Source organism: Muntiacus reevesi, chromosome 6, assembly GCF_963930625.1.
Source record: "Muntiacus reevesi chromosome 6, mMunRee1.1, whole genome shotgun sequence".
Lineage (NCBI taxonomy): Eukaryota > Metazoa > Chordata > Mammalia > Artiodactyla > Cervidae > Muntiacus > Muntiacus reevesi.
In genome coordinates, this window is record NC_089254.1 from 101,453,048 (window position 1) to 101,473,048 (window position 20,001).

At 39.5% G+C, this 20,001-nt stretch overlaps 1 protein-coding gene and 1 pseudogene across 1 annotated transcript; both read left to right on the plus strand.

Annotated features, from left to right (window-relative positions):
- The first annotated feature begins 8,588 nt into the window (after positions 1-8,588).
- On the plus strand, positions 8,589-9,520 carry LOC136170933 (olfactory receptor 2A14-like; annotated as a pseudogene).
- A 9,090-nt stretch (positions 9,521-18,610) lies between these two features.
- LOC136170848 (olfactory receptor 2A14-like) lies at positions 18,611-19,543 on the plus strand. The gene has a single exon (XM_065939368.1). The coding sequence runs from the start codon at positions 18,611-18,613 to the stop codon at positions 19,541-19,543; it is 933 nt and encodes a 310-aa protein (XP_065795440.1).
- Positions 19,544-20,001: the final 458 nt, after the last annotated feature.

The following is a 20,001-nucleotide window of genomic DNA, read 5'->3' on the forward strand; positions in this document are numbered from 1 at the left end:
AACTTAAGCTGTGTTGAAGTTACTAACAGAGAGAGTAACTAATAGCTGAGTATTTGTGAAAATTGGACGAATCTGTACTTCCTCAGTGCTTTGGCTTTGACAACCCCAGGGCACACACTCTGAGACAGTGATCTATAGAAACATTTAATTTGAGTCAGTGTGCTATTCTAAATTATGCCCCACTTTCTTTCATAAGATTTACTTTCTCTCACATTGGTATTTTGGCATAGCAGAACTGCAATTTAACTATTAAAACCTGCATTTTCTTCTTCAATCCAGAAGTGAGGTTGCTTTAAAGGATTCTTCTATTTTTAAAATTCTATTCTAAGTTTAATTATAAAAATCAGAATATAAAAAATTAATAGAAATGAGAGTGAAGTGGTGTGTTTTCTATTTAAACTCAAAAATAACCAAAACAAGCAAGATAAATATGAAAGAATGTACATACCATAATTTTGTTGGCTCTTTAATCCCAGTGATTTATATTCTCTTGGAATTGTGGTCCCTTTAACACAATGAGTAAAAGTTAACGTTTATTTCCGGCATTCCTGGTGACTCAGTGGGTAAGAATCCAGCGCAATGCAGGAAACACAAGTTTGACTCCTGGGTCAGGAAGATCCCCTGGAGAAGGAAACGGCAGCCCACTCCAGTATTCTTGCCTGGCAAATCCCATGGACAAGGGAGCCTGGTCAGATACAGTCCTTGGGGTCACAAAAGAATCAGACATGACTTAACAACTAAATCACCATCACCCAACATTTATTTTGCTCCTACTTTGTACCTGTTTAATGGTATTTGTTCTTATATCAGTCCCTTAGACCTTGCTGTCCGCATCTTCCAGATGAAAACAGTAAGGCTGAGAGTGACTCAGGGTCACTGGTCCCCCTGCAGAGAGGAGAGTAGTGGGCTGACCAGTGCTGCTGGCCCTGCTCTTTTCACTCTTTTTCAGGGATTTTACTCTTTTTAGTCCCTGCTGATTTTTTCATGCTATGGAAGATCAGAGATGTATCCGTGAGATCTTTTACATCATTCTGTGCATTGAAGACTTTTCCTTAAGGGACAGCAAGATGGACACTTAAAGGCATCTTCATTTCAGGAATTTGTGTCTCTATTGTATCTGTCATAGGCTTTCTCTCATAGGAAAAAAAATCTGACTTCTTCAACTGTGAAATTCAAAAGGCAAAACCATACCAATATTTAAAGGGAGAAAAATCAATTTCATCTTATGCTACATTTTTCTACTTTTCTTGTCCTGACAAGTGAGTTGATCAACAGCTATTGTGTATAGACAGCCACCATGGTAGAGGTGTCGCCTCATGACTTTCCTACCGAACTGTGAGAAGCGTACTTGACATCCGGTGGTTTGTCTGAATTTCACACCTGATGAAAAATGTTGTGTCATAATTCGTTCTCTTTGCCTCCTAATTTGTTGCTGCCACTTGAAAATAGTTTTTTTTCTAAGATAATAGCTTCTTTAAAACTTTCTTGCCAAAAATATTACATGTAAAACTATAATTTCAGATTGTTTGAATTATGAACTTGGATCTGTCCAACAATTCTAATCATTTGGGAAAGGGAGGCTAATGACTTGTCTATCCCTGTGCCTGCTACCCTAGGTCCAGGTCTGGGTATAGTAGGAGCACAGATGCTCGCAACACAGCTGAGTTCATGGGGCTTTCCCCTTGTTGCTCTCCTGGATCCATCTCAGGCCCACACAGACTTCCCTGGCCCAGGTCCTGACTCAGCCTGCCCATCTTTCAAGTTCTTACCCACACTTCCCCTTCCAGAGGTCTCCTGACTCATTCAAACACTCTCCTTGGAAAGAACTTTAGTCTTTCCAGTTTCCTGTGTATTTATTAGCCCTAATACCTAAATATGAGATTATTTCTGAAGTAATTTAAAAATTTTTGGCTATTACTTTTGTTCCTTTTTATTCAAAATGAACTTAAAAAAAAATCACAAAATCTTCATCCTCCAGGCAGAGATTAAGAGCTCTGAAACCCTTCCCTTCAGCTTGAAACAGTGAGAGCAATCCGCACAGTACTTGGTGTCTTCCCAAAGTGCCGTATTCCATCCTGTCATTAAATTTGTATTGTCCAGGGACTTCCCTGCCAGTCCAGTGGTTGAGACTCTCCATTTTGACTGCAGGGGGCTCAGGTTCAATCCCTAGTCAGGGAGCTAAGATACCACATCCTACAGTGCTGCATAGAGCAGTCAAAAGATTTTTAAAACTTGTTCTGGAAATTGGCAATTTCCCATTTCATATTTGCTAATGGGACTAATTCAACTAGTATATATATATCCTTTAATTGTGCTCTGTATATGTGAATTTTAAAATAAATCAGTTAAGAAGAAGCCAAACGATTTCTATCAGCTCAAATAAGATCAATTCCATAACAGTTCAGTGACTTGGTAAGATATTTTACTGACCATAATTTGCTGCTATTTGGGGAATTCTAGTGAAGTGAATACTCTTAACTTTGGAAATTAGTGTAAGAGAAACACCGTATCTGTATAGGCGTAGATACAGAAGTTCACATGCAGGAGGGTAAATGTCTCTGAAATTTGCAATTTCATAGCACTCTGATCAAATGTGTCTTCTAGTGAGCATATTGGTCAATCCCAGGAATATAAATAAGAGGCATTCACAGAGGTAAACACTGGACTGTGTCATTTGAATGGTTTGCAGGGAGAGTGGAGGCTTTCATCAGTCAGTCTTAGATACATGGTCCCTCTAGGAAGCAGTTTGATACTAAGTGACTTTTTCTAAGTAATTGATATAAAAATTCCTGGATTAGTTCAGTTCAGTTCAGTCACTCAGTCGTGTCCAACTCTTTGCGACTCCATGAATTGCAGCACACCAGGCCTCCCTGTCCATCACCAACTCCTGGAATTTACTCAAACTCATGCCCATCGAGTCGGTGATGCCATCCAGCCATCTCATCCTCTGTCGTCCCCTTCTCCTCCTACCCCCAATTCCTCCCAGCATCAGGGTCTTTTCCAATGAGTCAACTCTTGGCATGAGGTGGCCAAAGTACTGGAGTTTCAGCTTCAGCATCAGTCCTTCCAATGAACGCTCAAGGCTGATCTCCTTTAGGATGGACTGGTTGAATCTCCTTGCAGTCCAAGGGACTCTCAAGAGTCTTCTCCAACACCACAGTTCAAAAGCGTCAATTCTTCAGCGCTCAGCTTTCCTCACATCCAACTCTCACATCCATACATGACCACTGGAAAAACCATAGCCTTGACTAGACGGACCTTTGTGGGCAAAGTAACGTCTCTGCTTTTTAATATGTTATCTAGGTTGGTCATAACTTTCCTTCCAAGGAGTTGATATAAAAATTCCCTGTAACTTCTCATTCTGAATTTACATGTATTGGTTTTATTGTTGTTTTCAGTATTTTGGTTTTTAAATCTGAATTCCCCAGAAGCTATATTACAGATAAAAGAGCTTTGAAATGTACTTCTTTGCATGACAAAGATCACTTTCTTTGATCTGTGCAACAACAGAACGTAGCTTTGCCTGTGCTCCTTTTCACAATTTTGTCAATGTCGCAATAGTTTTCAACCTGATTTATAATTTATTTCTCCTTTTACTCAATGGAAGATCTTGATCTTTTTCCCTATTTGGGAAATTCAGGAAAAAAAATCTCTAAAGAAAAATGAAATTGAGGTTTTCAATTTCTCCTTTCCTGCCAAAAGTTAACTATATCATAATGTCATGACTATTCCTTCCATTTGAAGCTCTAAGAAAATCTATTCAAACTTGAGATTTTGGTTATACTTGGCATAGTTGTTTTCAGCCGGAATAATGTACAACTTTAGCCTTATATTGTTATTGCTGTTGTTCAGTCACTAAGTCACGTCTGACTCTGTGATCCCATGGACTACAGCACATCAGGCTCCTCTGTGCTCACTATCTTCCAGAGTTTGCTCAAATTCATGTCCATTGTGTCGGTGATGCTATCTAACTATCTCATCCTCTGCTGCCTTCTTCTCCTTTTTCCTTCAATCTTTCTCAGCATCAGGATCTTTTCCAATGAGTAAGTTCTTCACATCAGGTAGCCAAAGTGTTAGAGCTTCAGCTTCAGCATCAGTTCTTCCAAAGAATGTTCAGGGTTGATTTCCTTTAGGATGGACGGGTTTGATCCCCTTGCTGTCCAAGGGCCTCTCGAGTCTTTTCCAGCACCACAGTTCAAAAGCATCCATTCTTCAGTACTCAGCCTTCTTTTTGATCCAACTCTCACATTCATACCTGACTACCGGAAAAGCCATAGCTTTGACTATACTGATCTATATTGACAAAGTGATAAATTTGCTTTTTAAAATGCTGTCTAGATTTGTCATAGCTTTCCTTCCAAGGTGCAATCAATTGTCTTTTAAATTCATGACTGCAGTCACCATCTGTAGAGATTTCGGAGCCCAAGAAGAGAAACTCTGTCACTGCTTCCACTTTTCCCCCTTCTACTTGCCATAAAGTGATGAGACCAGGTGCCTTGATCTTAGTTTTTTGAGTGTTGAGCTTTAAGCCAGCTTTTTCACTCTCTTCTTTTACCCTCATAAAGAGGCTTTTAGTTTCTCTTCATGTTCTGCCTTTAGAGTGATATCATCTGAATATCTGAGCTTGTTGATATGTCTCCCAGCAATCTTGATTCCATCTTGTGAGTCATCCAGCTTTGCATTTCATCTGATGTATTCCTCATAGATGTTAAATAAGCAAGGCAACAATATATAGTCTTGGCATACTCCTTTCCCAATTTTGAACCAGTCAGTTGATCCATGTAAAGTTCTAACTGTTGCTTCTCGACCCTCATACAGGTTAATCAGGAGACAGGTAAGATGGTCTGGTATTCCTATCTCTTTAAGAACTTTACACAGTCTGTTGTAATCCAGATAGTCAAAGGCTTTAGCGTAGTCAATGAAGCAGAAGTAGTTGTTTTTGTGAAATCCCCTTGCCCTTTCTATGGTCCAGCAAATGTTGGCAATTTGATCTCTGGTTCCTCTGACTTTTCTAAATCCAGCTTGTATATCTGGATGTTCTCAGTTCACATGTTGCTGAAGCCTAGCTTGAAGGATTTTTAGCATAACCTTGCTAGCATGTGAAATGAGTGCAGTTGTATGGTAATGGGAACATTCTCTGGCATTGCCCTTCTTTGGGATTGGAATGAAATCTGACCTCTTCCAGTCCTGTGGCCACTGCTGAATTTTCCAAATTTGCTGACCTATTGAGTGCAGTATTTTAATAGTATCATCTTTTAGGATTTGAAATAGTTCAACTGGAATTCCATTACTTTGTTCGTAGTAATGCTTCTTAAGGTCCGCTTTACTTCACATTCCAGGATGTCTGGCTCTAGGTTAGTGACTACACCATCATGGTTTTCCAGGTCATTAAGACCTTTTTTGTATAGTTCTTCTGTGTATTCTTGTCACTTCTTCTTAATATCTTCTGTTCTGATAAATCTTTACTGTTTCTGTCCTTTATCTTGCCCATCCTTGAATGAAATGTTCCCTTGATATCTCCAATTTTCTTGAAGAGATCTCTAGCCATTCCCGTTCTATTGTTTTCTTCTATTTTTTTGCATTGTCCATTTAAGAAGGTCTTCACATCTCTCTTTGCTATGCTCTAGAACCGTGCATTCAGTTGAGTAGATCTTTCCCTTTTCCCTTGGTTTTCACTTCTCTTCTTTTCTCGGCTATTTGTAAAGCCTCATCAGACAACCATGTTGCCTTCTCGCATTTCTTTTTCTTTGGGATGGTTTGGTTACTGCCTCCTGTACAATGTTACAAACCTCTGTCAGTAGATATTCAGGCACTCTGTCTACCAGATCTTATCCCTCGAATTGATTCATCACCTCCACTGTATAATCTTAAGGGATTTTAGTCATACCTGAATGGCCTAGTGGTTTTCCCTACCTTCTTTAATTTAAACCTGAATTTTGCAATAAGGAGCTCATGATCTGAGCCTCAATCAGTTCCAGTTCTTATTTTTGCTGACTGTATAGAGCTTCTCCATCTTAGGCTGCAAATGATATAAACAATCTGATTTTAGTATTGACTTTTTGTTGATGTCCATGTGTAGATTCCTCTCTTGAATTGTTGGAAAAGGGTGTTTACTATGATCAGTGTGTTCTATTGGCAAAACTCTGCTATCCTTTGACCTGTTTCATTTTGTACTGCAACGTCAAACTTGCCTATTACTCCAGGTACCTCCTGATTTCCAGCTTTTGTATTCTAATCCCCTATGATGAAAAGGACAGTTTTTTGGTGTTAGTTCTAGAAGCTCTTGTAGGTCTTTATAGAACCAGCCAACTTATATTAAATACTAGATTTTTAAAAATGAATGTCTTATTTTATCCTGTGATAATGCACAGGTTTATTAAAAACCAAACAAAACTACAGTAAGCAAACAAAACATACAAAAATGTAAGACCCTCCAAAATGCTACTCTAGAGTTATCAATTGAGATTTCATGTATAACTTAAAGAATCTTCCTACATTTATCTAAATAGGCCCTAAAGACATATTGTGTATAGATATGTTAGTATTTTAAAATATAAATAGAATCATGTTACATATACATCCTTTGACTTTATGTGAAAAAATTTTCATTCCACCCTATAAAGATCTGTATTATCCTTATTAATGACTGCACAGGAGGATGAGATTGTTGGATAGCATTACCAATTCAATGGACTTCAACTTGGGCAAACTCGGAGATAGTGAGGGACAGAAAAGCCTGGCATGCTGCAGCCCATGGGGTAGCAAAGAGTCAGACATGACTTAATGACTAAACAACAACAATGGTATTATATATTATAAAATTAGCCAAAATTTCAGTTCATTTCCAGCTTTCAAATTTTATGTCAATTCTAAATTTTCAAAACTATAAACTGGATAACAGAGAATAATTCCAACCTCTTGGTTACTATGCTCCGTGTACATTAGACTTTTTCCTGTTCCTATTACTCACCAGGTCCTTTCTGCCCAAGATTTCGCCTTTACTGTTCCTGGTGCAGGAAGCAGTCCACTCCGGCTGTTGTCAGGTGGCGTTTCCTCTATCACTTGGATTCCACCCACGTGTCTCCTCTTTAAGAAGACTTCTCCCAACAATCCCTGCTAAAGAAGCCTTTCCAAACCAAGTCACTTTCTATTATTTTTCCCTGTTCTTTTTCCTTCATAATGCTTTCCCATCAACACATATTTTATGTTTTTTTGTACTTTTGGTGTTTTAAGGGTGGTAATTAATCACATCTCTTTGCTCCATGTCAGGCTGTCTCTGGAAAAAATGTGAGGAAATGTAGAGATAGCACCTGGTTACAAGGCTTCTCAGTGTAATGTTACCATCCATCCCTTTCATGACCACTCTTCTATGGATAGACCTAGGCACCTCCCAGGACAAGCTCCCTAGAGAGAACTAACCAATGGATGTTCCAGCTGACCCTACTCCCTGTGACTGGCTCAGAATCCAACAGAACAGCAGTAGGTGGTCAGCATGGTAACAGGTGATGAGGAAGGGATTCAGGAGATATGATGGCAGTGATAGTTGCCATAACTGGGAAGATACTGCAACAACTAAAGATTCTTTTCACGGCAGATTCTCAGATTTGCCTCTGTATTATGTTACAAAGGGAAAAGAGAAAAGAGCTGAACAAAATGTAATTAAAAACCTGGTGTCTTCTTTAAATACATCCACAGATAATGTAAATTTATTTTCACCTTTTGAATTTCATACTTTAAAAGGCTGCAGAAATGTCATCATGCTTAACTGAATTTGAGATAATATGTGTACCTGTGTTCATTGCATCTACTCTACTAATTTTTCACTTACACTTCAATTTCAGGATCAGGTGCTGACAAAAAAGTAAATAAGACAATAAAAATAAAATTGCAAACTCTGGAGATGGGAAAGAAATGGCAGAAGATGCTTCTATGGAATATTAGTCCGCTGTAGAGAGGAGTCTTATGCCAAATTTGAAAGACTACAAAATTGAGAGGTTATTTAATAAAGGAATTCAAATTTGAAATAAGTGGATAGAAAAGCATATGAGAAGGTAAGTGGAAAAATAAGCAACATGTAAATAACAAAGTACCATAAACACTTTATTTCTTGAACCAAGAAGACAAGCAAGATTAGGAAATGAAACTACCTCTTACTACATATGGCCTGTCAGGGTTGTCTTTCTTCTAAGCACATTAATAATCAACACTCACACTTTTGAAAGGAAGCCAGGATACTTGAATTTTACAAAACAAAATTTTACAAAGAAGTGCATGTCTGTATTTGTATGAATACTATTACATACAGTATATAATAATGCATGTATCATGTTATCATATATTTTATTATCTATAATATATTTTCATATCTTATTATTCATTGATATAAGGGAAATTTGTTTCTGATTTGTATGATCACACCAAGTTTGTGTATACAGTATATCTAAAAATAAGTTATAGAAAACCCACTCAAAGTAATACATTTCCAAATGCTCACTTTGTTACACTCAGAAGATATTTTGTGTCTCGATTTCCCTGCAGCTCTGACCTTCCTATTGAAGCCTTGGGCTTCTCTGTCTCTACCCAGGAGCATGGGAAGCAACCAGACATGGGTCACAGAGGTCACCCTCCTGGGATTTCAGGTCAATTCAGCACTGGAGATTTTCCTCTTTGGTCTTTTCTCTCTCTTCTACACCCTCACCCTTCTGGGGAATGCAGTCATCCTGGGGCTTCTCTGCTTAGACTCAAGACTTCACACCCCCATGTACTTCTTCCTCTCACAGTTGGCCATCATCGACATATCCTATGCCTCCAACAGTGTCCCCAAGATGCTGGCAAATCTTGTGAGTGAGAAAAGAACCATCTCCTTTGTTCCTTGCATCATGCGGACACTTTTATGCCTGGCTTTTGCTGCCACGGAGTGCCTGATTCTGGCGGTGATGTCCTGTGACAGGTCCGTGGCCATCCGCCACCGCTGCATTACACTGTCCTCGTGAGCTGGAGAGTGTGCCCTGTCCTGGCCAGCGCTTCCTGGGCATTTAGCTTTCTCTGGGATCTTGTCCACCTAGTTCTCATCCTGAGGCTGCCCTTCTGTGGGCCTCATGAAATCAACCACTTCTTCTGTGAAATCCTGTCTGTCCTCAAGCTGGCTTGTGCCGATACTTGGCTGAACCAAATTATCATCGTTTCATCCTGTGTTTGCATTTTAGTCGGGCCCCTGGGCCTGGTGCTGCTCTCCTACGTGCGCATCCTGGCCGCCATCCTGAGGATCCAGTCAGGCGAGGGCCGCGGAAAGGCCTTCTCCACCTGCTCCTCCCACCTCTGCGTGGTCAGGCTCTTCTTTGGCAGTGCCATCGTCTTGTACATGGCCCCCGAATCCAGCCAGTCTCAGGACCGAAGGAAGATTCTGTCGTTGTTTTACAGCCTTTTCAACCCTATGCTGAATCCCTTAATCTATAGTTTGAGAAACACAGAGGTGAAGGGTGCCCTGAGAAAAATTCTAGGGAAGAAGAGGTCAGTGTGAGGGATAGTTTGGAGTGTCTTGTGTGAGCCTGTCTTCATGACTCTGGACCTTAGAATGCTCTTTTGAAACCATTTAACAATTAGCACCCTGTATCTTCAAGATTCTTAAAAACTGAGAAAACAAATACTCTTATATTTAGTCATTGATAGCAAACCTGAAATAAACATCATAAATAAGAAAATTATAATCTAATCCTATTCTTTAACACAGGTGCAAATGTCCTAAAATATTAGTAAATCAAGTAATAAAAAGATACTAAATTATGATAAAGTTTTTATCTCTAAAATGCAAAAAATGCGTAACTTTCAAAGGAAGGAAAAAATTGGCCCATTAACAAATTGAAGTATCCATTGTCAGTAGATCAAAGCAAGTGTTTGACAAAATTTAACATCAGTTCATGATAAAGCTCTTTACAACATAGCATAACAATAAACATTCCTGGAAAAAGATTTATAAAAAAAAACCCCAGTACCATAAACATTCACATATCAGATATTATACTTAATGGTAAAATGCTAGTATCTTTCTCCATAAAATAAAAAATAAATAAAATAAGATGTACACCATCACCACTTGTTTTTCTTATTTTCAGATTTTTATTAGAGATATTAACATGTACAGTTAAACAAAAAGAAGAGATATATATGTATGTGGGTATCTGTCATGTGAGATACCCACATGAGAAGGAATAAATAAATTATGTTGTTTTTGTTGTGTGGCTAAGTTATGTCTAACTCTTTTGTGACCTCATGACTATAGCCCTTCAGGCTCCTCTGTCCATGGGATTTCCTAGGAAAGAATGCTGGAGTGGATTGCCATTTCCTTCTCCAGAGGATCTTCTTGACCCAGCAATTGAACCTGGATCTCCTGCATTGACAAGTGGATTGTTTACCACTGAGCCACCAGGGAAGCCCAAACGAATTATGATCATATGCAAATAGTGTGATGGCATTTGTAGGAAATCCAAATGAATCTTTTTGTATAGTAGTGAATTTATGAGAAATTTAAACAAGATAACTTGATATAAAATCCATATAAACATCTATTATATATTTATATAACAAATAATTGAAATGAATTTTTTCCAAAATGCTACCATTAAAAGCAGGACTTAATTTTGAAATGCTTAGGAATATATCTAAGAGTGTGTGCTTAGTCACTCAGTGATGTCCAACTCTTTGCGATCCTGTGGACAGTAGCCCACCAGGCTCCTCTCTCCATGGGATTCTCCAGGCAAGAATACTGAAGTGGGTTGCCACGCCCTCCTCCAGGGGATCTTCCCAACCCAGGGATTAAACCCAGGTATCCCACATTGCAGGTGGATTCTTTACCATCTGAGTACTAAATCTATAAAGAGACAATTAGAAAAATTTATTGAGGCACTGTGCTAACTAAACAGACATAAAATGTGAGATATGCCAAGTTTTCAGATTGAGAAACATAATATTTAAACGATTCAATCTCCTCAAGCTGATTAACATATTTAAAGTTAGTATCTTACAATATCCCAGTGGAACGTGTGAGTATGAGCAGAACACTTTAGAATCCGACAAGCTGATTCTAACATACATGCTGCCATGGCTAGTCCAAACACATTTAAAAAATATTAAGTATAAGCTTAGAGGAATTGATTCTCCAGATAACAATATCTGCTACAGAGTGCTAGTAAGTAAAATAGTGCAGTCTTCATCCTCAGGGTGACCAGTAAGCAAACTGAATAGAGTATAAGGCATAGATGCTGGTGTCTATGATTAGAATCTGGCTGTATGAAAGGTGTGGCATGGTAGATCACTGGGGAAAGGAAGGGGTGTTGCAGAAAACAGCCCTGGCACAACTGAGTAACCATGCAGATACTCAATCCTGCATGAAAAAACTCAGTCCCAGTGTTTTTAAGACCTCAGTGTCAAAGACAAAACTATAAAGCTCTTAGGAAATAGGTAAGGGAAAGATTTTTAAATTAATATACAAAACTGTTAGTCGCCAGAGAAACACTAATACATTTGAATAGATTGATTTAAATAGATCAAGAATGCATGTTAATCAACAAGAAGCATAGAAAGAATAAGACATGGAATTCTCTTCAACGAGACTTCTGATTTATCAGGTCTCAAACATCACTTCCTCAAAAACCAGTGTATTTCAGAGCCTCACTTGTCTTGACTAGGTAATTTTCTACCATGTTAGCTCAGCTGGTAAAGAATCCACCTGCAATGCAGGAGCCCTCGGTTCGATCCCTGGGTCAGGAACATCCCCTGGAGAAGGGAACGCCTACTTACTCCAGTGTTCTTCTTGCCTGGAGAATTCCGTGGATAAAGGAGCCTGGTAGGCTCCAGTCCATGGGGTTGCAAAGAGTCAGACACGACTGAACAACTTTCACTTTTCAGTCCATTGTGTCTTTTTTCCATAGCTTTATTCATTAACTAAGGCTATCTTTCCTGTAAAGTTACTGTTTTTAACATGAAAGATCACTGTAAGCATTAACTTTGCTTTCCTCATTGCTGTGTTCATCATATCTAGAGCAAACTAAGCTCAGACAAGGCCTTCAGGAAATCTTTGTTGATTAATTGACCAATAAGCATCACCAGAAAAGTGTAAGCACACCCTTTGTCTCCTATATTTATTTTTAATATCTTATATTGGAGTGTAGTTTTTAAAAATTTATTTATTTTTAATTAAAGGATAATTGCTTTACAGTATTGTGTGGGTTTCTACCAAAGATCAACGTGAATCAGTCATAGGTTTACCCATGGAGTACAGTTGATTAACAACGTTGTGTTAGATTCAGGGGTGCAGCAAAGTGATTCAGTTATAGTATACCTGTGTTGTTCTTGCTGTTCAGTCACTAAATCCTGACCAACTCTTTGGGACACAAAGGACCGAAGCTCACTAGGCTACCCTGTCCTTCACTGTCTCCCAGAATTTGTTCAAATTCATGTTCATTAAGTCAGTGATGCCATGTAACTATCTCATCTTCTGCCACCCTTTTCTCCTTTTGCCTTTAGTCTTTCCCAGCATCAGGATCTTTTCCAGAATCAGCTCTATGAATCAGGTGTCCAAAATATTGGAGCTTAAGCTTCAGCATCAGTCCTTCCAATGAATATTAGGGGATGATTTCCAATTCAAAAGCATCAATTCTCTGGTGCTTAGCCCGCTTTATGGTCCAATTCTCACATCAATCTATGACTACTGTAAAATCAGAGCTTTGATTATATGGACCTTTGCCAGCAAAGTGATGTCTCTGCTTTTTAACATGCTATCTAGGTTTGGCATAGCTTTTTTTTTTTTTTTCCAAGGAGCAACCATCTTTTAATTTTGTGGCTATAGCCACTGTCCACAGTTACTTTGGAGCCCAAGAAAATAAAATCTGTCACTGTTTCCACTTTTTCCCCATTCTATTTACCGTGAAGTGATGGGACAGGATGCTGTGATCTTAGTTTTTTGAATGTTGAATTTTAAGCCAGCTTTTTCACTCTCTTCTTTCACCTTCATCAAGAGCCTCTTTAGTTCCTCTTCACTTTTTGCCATTAGAGTGGTAGAATTGAAAGAAATTAATTTAGAACATGAAATTAAATCTTCTGGTTTCTTTGCCAGAGTGTTATATAGTTCAGAGACATCTTGACTCATCCAATCCCAACACAAACACACACAAATCCCAAGCAATCGGACCCAACAATTCCCATGGTATCCTGAAAGAACTTAATGAACAAACATGGGAAATGCATTCCTTGGTTCACCTGCAGATAGGAAGACAACAAACACTAAAATCTCCAGGGAGAGGATCAGTAGAAGTGATATACAGTTCTATACCCTGATTGTGATTTATGTCTGCAGGAAGAAGGTTGGATTCAAATGAAGGTAAAAGCCCTGACTTGCAGAAGCAAGTCTATCATAAACTTCTCTACTGAGAGCTGTGTGTCTGGGCTTCATCTCCTGATGAGGTCCCTGTGGAGGAGAGTCTATCCTAGTCCTCCAAGGCCATGCTGAAGAGGAGAACACAGATTCCACTTCTGAGTTCGAGAGAGTTCTAGACTTGAGAGTTCATTAGTCATGGGAAGGGTTTTCAGGTGGAAATGAGAAAGAAGGAGGAATGAAGCGACTGGTCCAGGTGTAAGGGTCTGAATGCCTTACCTGTACCCTAAGCCTTTCTTTGCAAGATCCTCTGGGCATTACTAAGGACCCCTACCTCTCCCCATGGTGTGGCCTGGACTCCTCTGGTCTCCAAGACCCATGTCTGTGGCCTCTTCACCATCCTGCTGTGGTGTCTCCTGGCTTTCCTCATGACTGTGTCAGAAGAGGAATCAGCTAATCATCCATGTAGTACGTGATCTGGCTCAAGGGCTACAATGAACTTCACAGACATGTGACTCAAATGCCTTTTCCACAAATAAAACAATCCTGAAGGCAGAGGTAAGTGGTTTGCTTGCCAGTAGCTTGATTTTCCTTTCCCACATGTTGACTGCCTGCCCTTGTGGATTTTCAAAAAGATTTTCTGGACAAACAGGTCCCATTTCTCATGTATTCAGGCAAGAGATGATGTTTCTTACTTGAAAAACCCAGGATCTATTGCTGTACACACTCCTTTTCCTTACTTTAGTAGGATATTAATGTTTCATTATGGTGACTGGATCCAAAAGTTACTCTCCAATAATGGCTTTCAAATCTCTCATAATATGTTTAAACACTTATTAAGTGTCTTGTTTGAGTTAACTCATTTAAATTTTCAACTCTCCTATGAGATGGGGGAATTGAGGAATGGAGAGATACAGAGGGGTACAAGATTTGTCTGCCAATGTTTTGAGTATGTCCCAGATAGTCAGGCCAAGAATTAAAATTTGTTTTTTACATTATGCTACTCATGAGGATCAAGCTGAGTGGTGAAGTAACTAATTCAGAGTAATTTCTGAATTACTGGTAATTCTGGTAAGTAATTTCTGAGTAAGTCAGAAGCTGTATAATCTGTCCTGCCCCAGAGCTTTGACTTGTCAGCCCCAGGTCACTCACTCTGAGAGAGTAATCAATAAAAACTTTTACTCCGGGTCAATGCAAAATATTCTAAATATGGCCTCCTTTCATTTCATAAAGTTTACTCTCTTTCTCACATTGGTATATTTGGTATAGCGAAGCTGCATTTTGAGTTTTAAAATCTGTATTTTCTCCTTCATTCCAAGAGTGCTGCTGCTGCTGCTGCTAAGTTGCTTCAGTCGTGTCTGACTCTGTGCAACCCCATAGATGGCAGCCCACCAGGCTCCGCCGTCCCTGGGATTCTCCAGGCAAGAACACTGGAGTGGGTTGCCATTTCCTTCTCCAATGCATGAAAGTGAAAAGTGAAAGTGAAGTCGCTCATTCATGTCCGACTCTTCGCGACCCCATGGACTGCAGCCTACCAGGCTCCTGCGTCCATGGGATTTTCCAGGCAAGACTACTGGAGTGGGTTGCCATTGCCTTCTCCATTCCAAGAGTGAGGTTACTTTAAAGATTCTTCTATTTCTTTAAAATCCATTTTAACTTAAAAGTCAGCATATAAAACATCAATACAAATGAAATTAAAATCATGTGTTTTCTTACTTAAGCATAACCAAAAAGGAAAGCAAGTGTGGAGGACTTTACAAAATCATGATTGATATTATTATTTATTAATCCCAAACTTAAGTTCTCCTTGAATTTTTTGCTGTCTTTAATACTATTAATATCAGCTCACATCTGGTAAAATCCTTCTGTGTACCAGTTGACGATATTTATTCTTCACATCAGCCCTTTAGACCCTGCTCTAACCAGCTTTCAGATGAAAACAATGAGGCTGAGAATCAGTGACTCAAGGTCACCTGGTTCCCCTGCAGAGTGGAAATGGGAAGGATGGCCTATCTTCATCCTTATTTAGGGACCCTGGTCTTTTCAGTCCCTGCTGATTTTCCTGCTATGGGAGAACAGAGTGAAGATTCCGTGAAAAGTTTTCCCTCCTTCTGTGCAGGATAGTGCACTTGCCTTACAGTGCAGCAGGGTGGACACTTAAAGGCATCTTCATTTCAGGTGTGTCTTTATCTGCCACAGGAGTCTTCTTGGAGGAAAAAAAATCTGACTTGTTGAACTAACATTTTAAAAATGCAGGAAATCATTGCATGTTTAGAGGGGAGATAATTGCTTTCTTTATTCTATTTTTTCTATGTTGTTCTCACAAAGGTGCTGATCATTAGTAGTTTGAGCAGACAGCCACCACTGTAGAGCTGCCTCTTCACGACCTTTCTACAAAAGTGTAGAGTGCAGTTGACACCCAGGGTTACATATGGTTTGTCTGGAGTTCATACCTGATGAAAGAAATATTTCCACTAAGAAAATTTTGCCTTCTTAATTATCGCTGACTTTTGAAAATAAAAATTTTTTTTTCTAGGCTACTGGTTTCATTAAAAAATATTTTACCAAAATATTATATGTAAGACTCTATAATTGCAGACTATTTGAATTATGAACTCAAACAATTCTAATCATTTGGGGAAAGGAGGCTAACACCTTGCATGTTTGATACTGAAGCATCCCTGTGCCTGCTTCCCAAGGCCCCTTTTAGGTGCAGCAGGAACCCAGACATCACATCAAAGCTGAGCCCACTGGGCTCTGCCTTGGTTGCTCCCCCAGTATCCATCTCAGGCCCTGACTCAGCCTGCTCTTCCTTCCTCTTCAAGCTCTCACCTACCTTCCCTTTCTGGAGATCTCCCATGACTCCTTTAAACATTCTCTTTGGAAAGAAATTTAGTTTTTCCAGCTTTCTGTGTTGTGATTAGCTCTTGTTGTTAAATCATGTGGGACTCTTTGCAACCCCACGCACTGCAGCACACCAGGCTTCCCCGTCCTTCACCATCTCCTGGAGCTTGCTCAGATGCATGTCCATTGAGTCCGTGAGGCCATCCCACCATCTCATCCTCTGTTACCCTGTCTTCTTCTCCCCCTGCCGTCAATCTTTCACAGCATCTGGGTATTTTTCAATGAATCAGTTCTTTGCATCAGGGCCACAGCAAACACAAGCATGTGAGATTTTTTCTGAAGTTCATTATATAATTTTCTGTTACTGCTATTGTGCCTTGCTTTTCTTGATGACAGAAACTGCTTACTCAAAAAGAGTCTTAAAAATTTACAAAATATCCATAATTCTGGAAGTCTCAGGTATTAAGAGCCTTCGTATTTAGCCTGAGTCATAGACCTATTAACACAATATTTGATATGTCCTTAAAGTGGCAAATTCCATTTTGTCATTAAATTTGCATCATCCAGAAAATTAGACAGTTTCCCATTTTGTATCTGCTAATTAGAAGTTTGATATATATTTTTTAACTGTGCTCTGTTTGCATGAATTTTAAAAGCTAAAACTGTATCAGCTAAAAATTAGTTAATAACATTTGAGTGACTTAATGAGATACTTACTGACCATAATTTGCTACCATTTCTTTGGAGATCCAGTAAAGTGTAGACCCTAGACTTTGGAATTAGTGTAATAGACCACCTCCTTCTAAAAGAAACACCAGATCCATGTGGGATGAGACACAGAACTCACAGGCAGAGAGCAAATGTCTCTGGAATTTGCAGTTTCATGGCAATGATCAATTATGTCAATATTTTTCTCCTGTGCAACTTCAAAACAGTTCTTTTCTTGTGCTTCCCTTCACATTTAGGTGGATGTTGCAGTAATTTTCAACTTGATTTGAAATCTTTTTCTACTTTGACTCAATGGAAGATCATGATATTTATCAGGACAATTCAGAAAAGATATCTCAGTAAACAAAAATGACATTGAAATTTTCAATTTCCTCTTTCCTGTGGTATGTTAACCATTTTTTAGTTAACATAATATGGTGGCTCATTTCCCCCATTTGAAATTCTAAGAATCTGCTCAGATTTGACATTCCTGTTACAACTTCCTGAGTACTACTCTCAAATAAGAAAAATGTGCAACTTTGCTTCTATGTTACCAGTAGATTATTTAAATGTCTTTTTTTGGTAGTGCACATTTATTAAAAAAATAAACAGTAACAGTATAAATTCAAAAGGTAAGTTCCTGTATAATCCTACTCTCTAGAGATAATCAGTGTAAAGAATTTCATGTTTAAATTACAGAGTTTTCCTGCATATATACAAATAGACCCCAAAGACATTTTTGTATAGCTATGTTAAACTTTGAAATGTGAATCAAATCATGTACACGTGCTTTGACTTTATGTGGAAAATTTTTCATCACCATATAAAATTCGATATTATCCTTTTAAATGGCTATATAATATTCTATTATAGAAATAAACAAATATTTAAATCCATTCCAACTTACACATTTTTTGTCAGTTCCAAATTGTTTAAAATATCAGTAAGATAACAATGAATATTTACAACCTCTCTGTCACTATGGTTCAGGAACATTGGACTTTTTTTTTCTTTCCTGTTCCTAGGACTCAGCAAATCCTTTTTGCTCAGGATTTTGCCATTACTTATTCCTGTGCAAAGGAACAATTTGCTTTAAGAAGTTATCAAATATTTTTAAGAACTTCAAATCTGAAACTAGTGGATAGAAAAGCAAGTGAGAAGGTAAAGGGATATGTAAACAAAAGCAACATATAAAGAACAGAGGACCCTAATAGCTTCATATCTCGGACCAAGAAGACAAGCAAGCCTAGAAAATAAAATTCTCTCTTTTTAGAGGTGGTTTGTCAGGGTTCTCTTTCTTCTAACTGCATTAATAATCAAAACTCATAGCCTTGAAGGGAAGCCAGAAAACTTGAATTCTCCCAAACTTTGTATGTGTGCATGCGAATGTGCATTGTGTTAGGTAGAGTATATAATAATGGATTCTATTAGATTTTATTATCTATAATAAATGTTACATATATATATGCTATTATTTCTTTGGTACAAGGATAACTTTTTCTGATAAATATGAGCACGCAGAATTAGTTTTAACAATATATCTAACAATAAATTGTAGGAAACCCATCCAAAGTAATACATTTCCAAATGCTCATTTTGTTACACTCAGAAGGCATTTTGTGTCTTGATTTCCCTGCAGCTCTGACCTTCCTGTCCCAGAGGGGGGCTTCTCTGTCTCTACCCAGGAGCATGGGAGGCAACCGGACATGGATCACAGAAGTCACCCTCCTGGGATTCCAGGTCGATTCAGCGCTGGAGTTTTTCCTCTTTGGTCTTTTCTCTCTCTTCTACACCCTCACCCTTCTGGGGAATGGAGTCATCCTGGGGCTTATCTGCTTAGACTCAAGACTTCACACCCCCATGTACTTCTTCCTCTCACAGTTGGCCATCATCGACATATCCTATGCCTCCAACAGTGTCCCCAAGATGCTGGCAAATCTTGTGAGTCAGAAAAGAACCATGTCCTTTGTTCCCTGCATTATGCAGACATTTCTATATCTATCTTTTGCCCACACAGAGTGCCTGATTTTGGTGGTGATGTCCTATGACAGGTACGTGGCCATCTGCCACCCCCTGCATTACACTGTCATCATGAGCTGGAGAGTGTGCTCTGTCTCAGCCATCACATCCTGGGTCTTAAGCTCCCTCCTGGCCCTGGTCCATGTGGGTCTCATCCTAAGGCTGCCCTTCTGTGGGCCTCACGAAATCAACCAGTTCTTCTGTGAAATCCTGTCTGTCCTCAAGCTGGCCTGTGCTGACACCAGGCTCAACCAAGCGGTCATCTTTGCTGCTTCCGTGTTGGTCTTGGTCGGACCCGTCTGCCTGGTGCTGCTCTCCTACGCGCGCATCCTGGCTGCCATCCTGAGGACCCGGTCAGGCGAGGGCCGCGGAAAGGCCTTCTCCACCTGCTCCTCCCACCTCTGCGTGGTCGGGCTCTTCTTTGGCAGTGCCATCGTCACGTACATGGGCCCCAAGTCCCGCCACCCTGAGGAGCAGCAGAAGATCCTTTCCCTGTTTTATAGTCTTTTCAACCCCATGCTGAACCCGCTGATCTACAGCCTGAGGAACAAAGAGGTCAAGGGTGCCCTGAGGAGAGTGCTGAGGAAGGACAGGCTAATGTGACAATACCAAAGGGCAACATGGAGGAAGAACTTTGTTCCCTCTGAAATATGGTGAATGCGTGCTAAGTTGTTCAGTTGTGTCTGACTCTGTGCAACCCTATGGACTCCTCTGTCCATGGGATTCTCCAGGCAAGAATACTGGAATCGGTTGCAATGACTTCCTCCAGGGGATCTTCCTGATTCAGGGACCAAACCCGAGTCTCTTATGTCTTGTGCAGTGGCAGGTGGGTTCTTTACCACTAGGGCCACCTGGTAAGCCCCTGAGATATGGTAAGGACATTTATTGTCTTTAGCTGTAATGCTACAATATTATAGCATATTATAGACCTAACTGGACTTCCCTTGTGGCTCAGCTTATAAATCTGCCTGCAATGTGGGAGACCTGGGTTTGATCCCTGGGTTGGGAAGATCCCCTGGAGAAGGGAAAGCCTATCCTCTCCAGTATTCTGGCCTGGAGAA

Coding starts and splice junctions, on each gene's coding strand:
- LOC136170848 (XM_065939368.1), top strand. CDS start 18,611: ATGGGAGGCAACCGGACATGGATCACAGAAGTCACCCTCCTGGGATTC.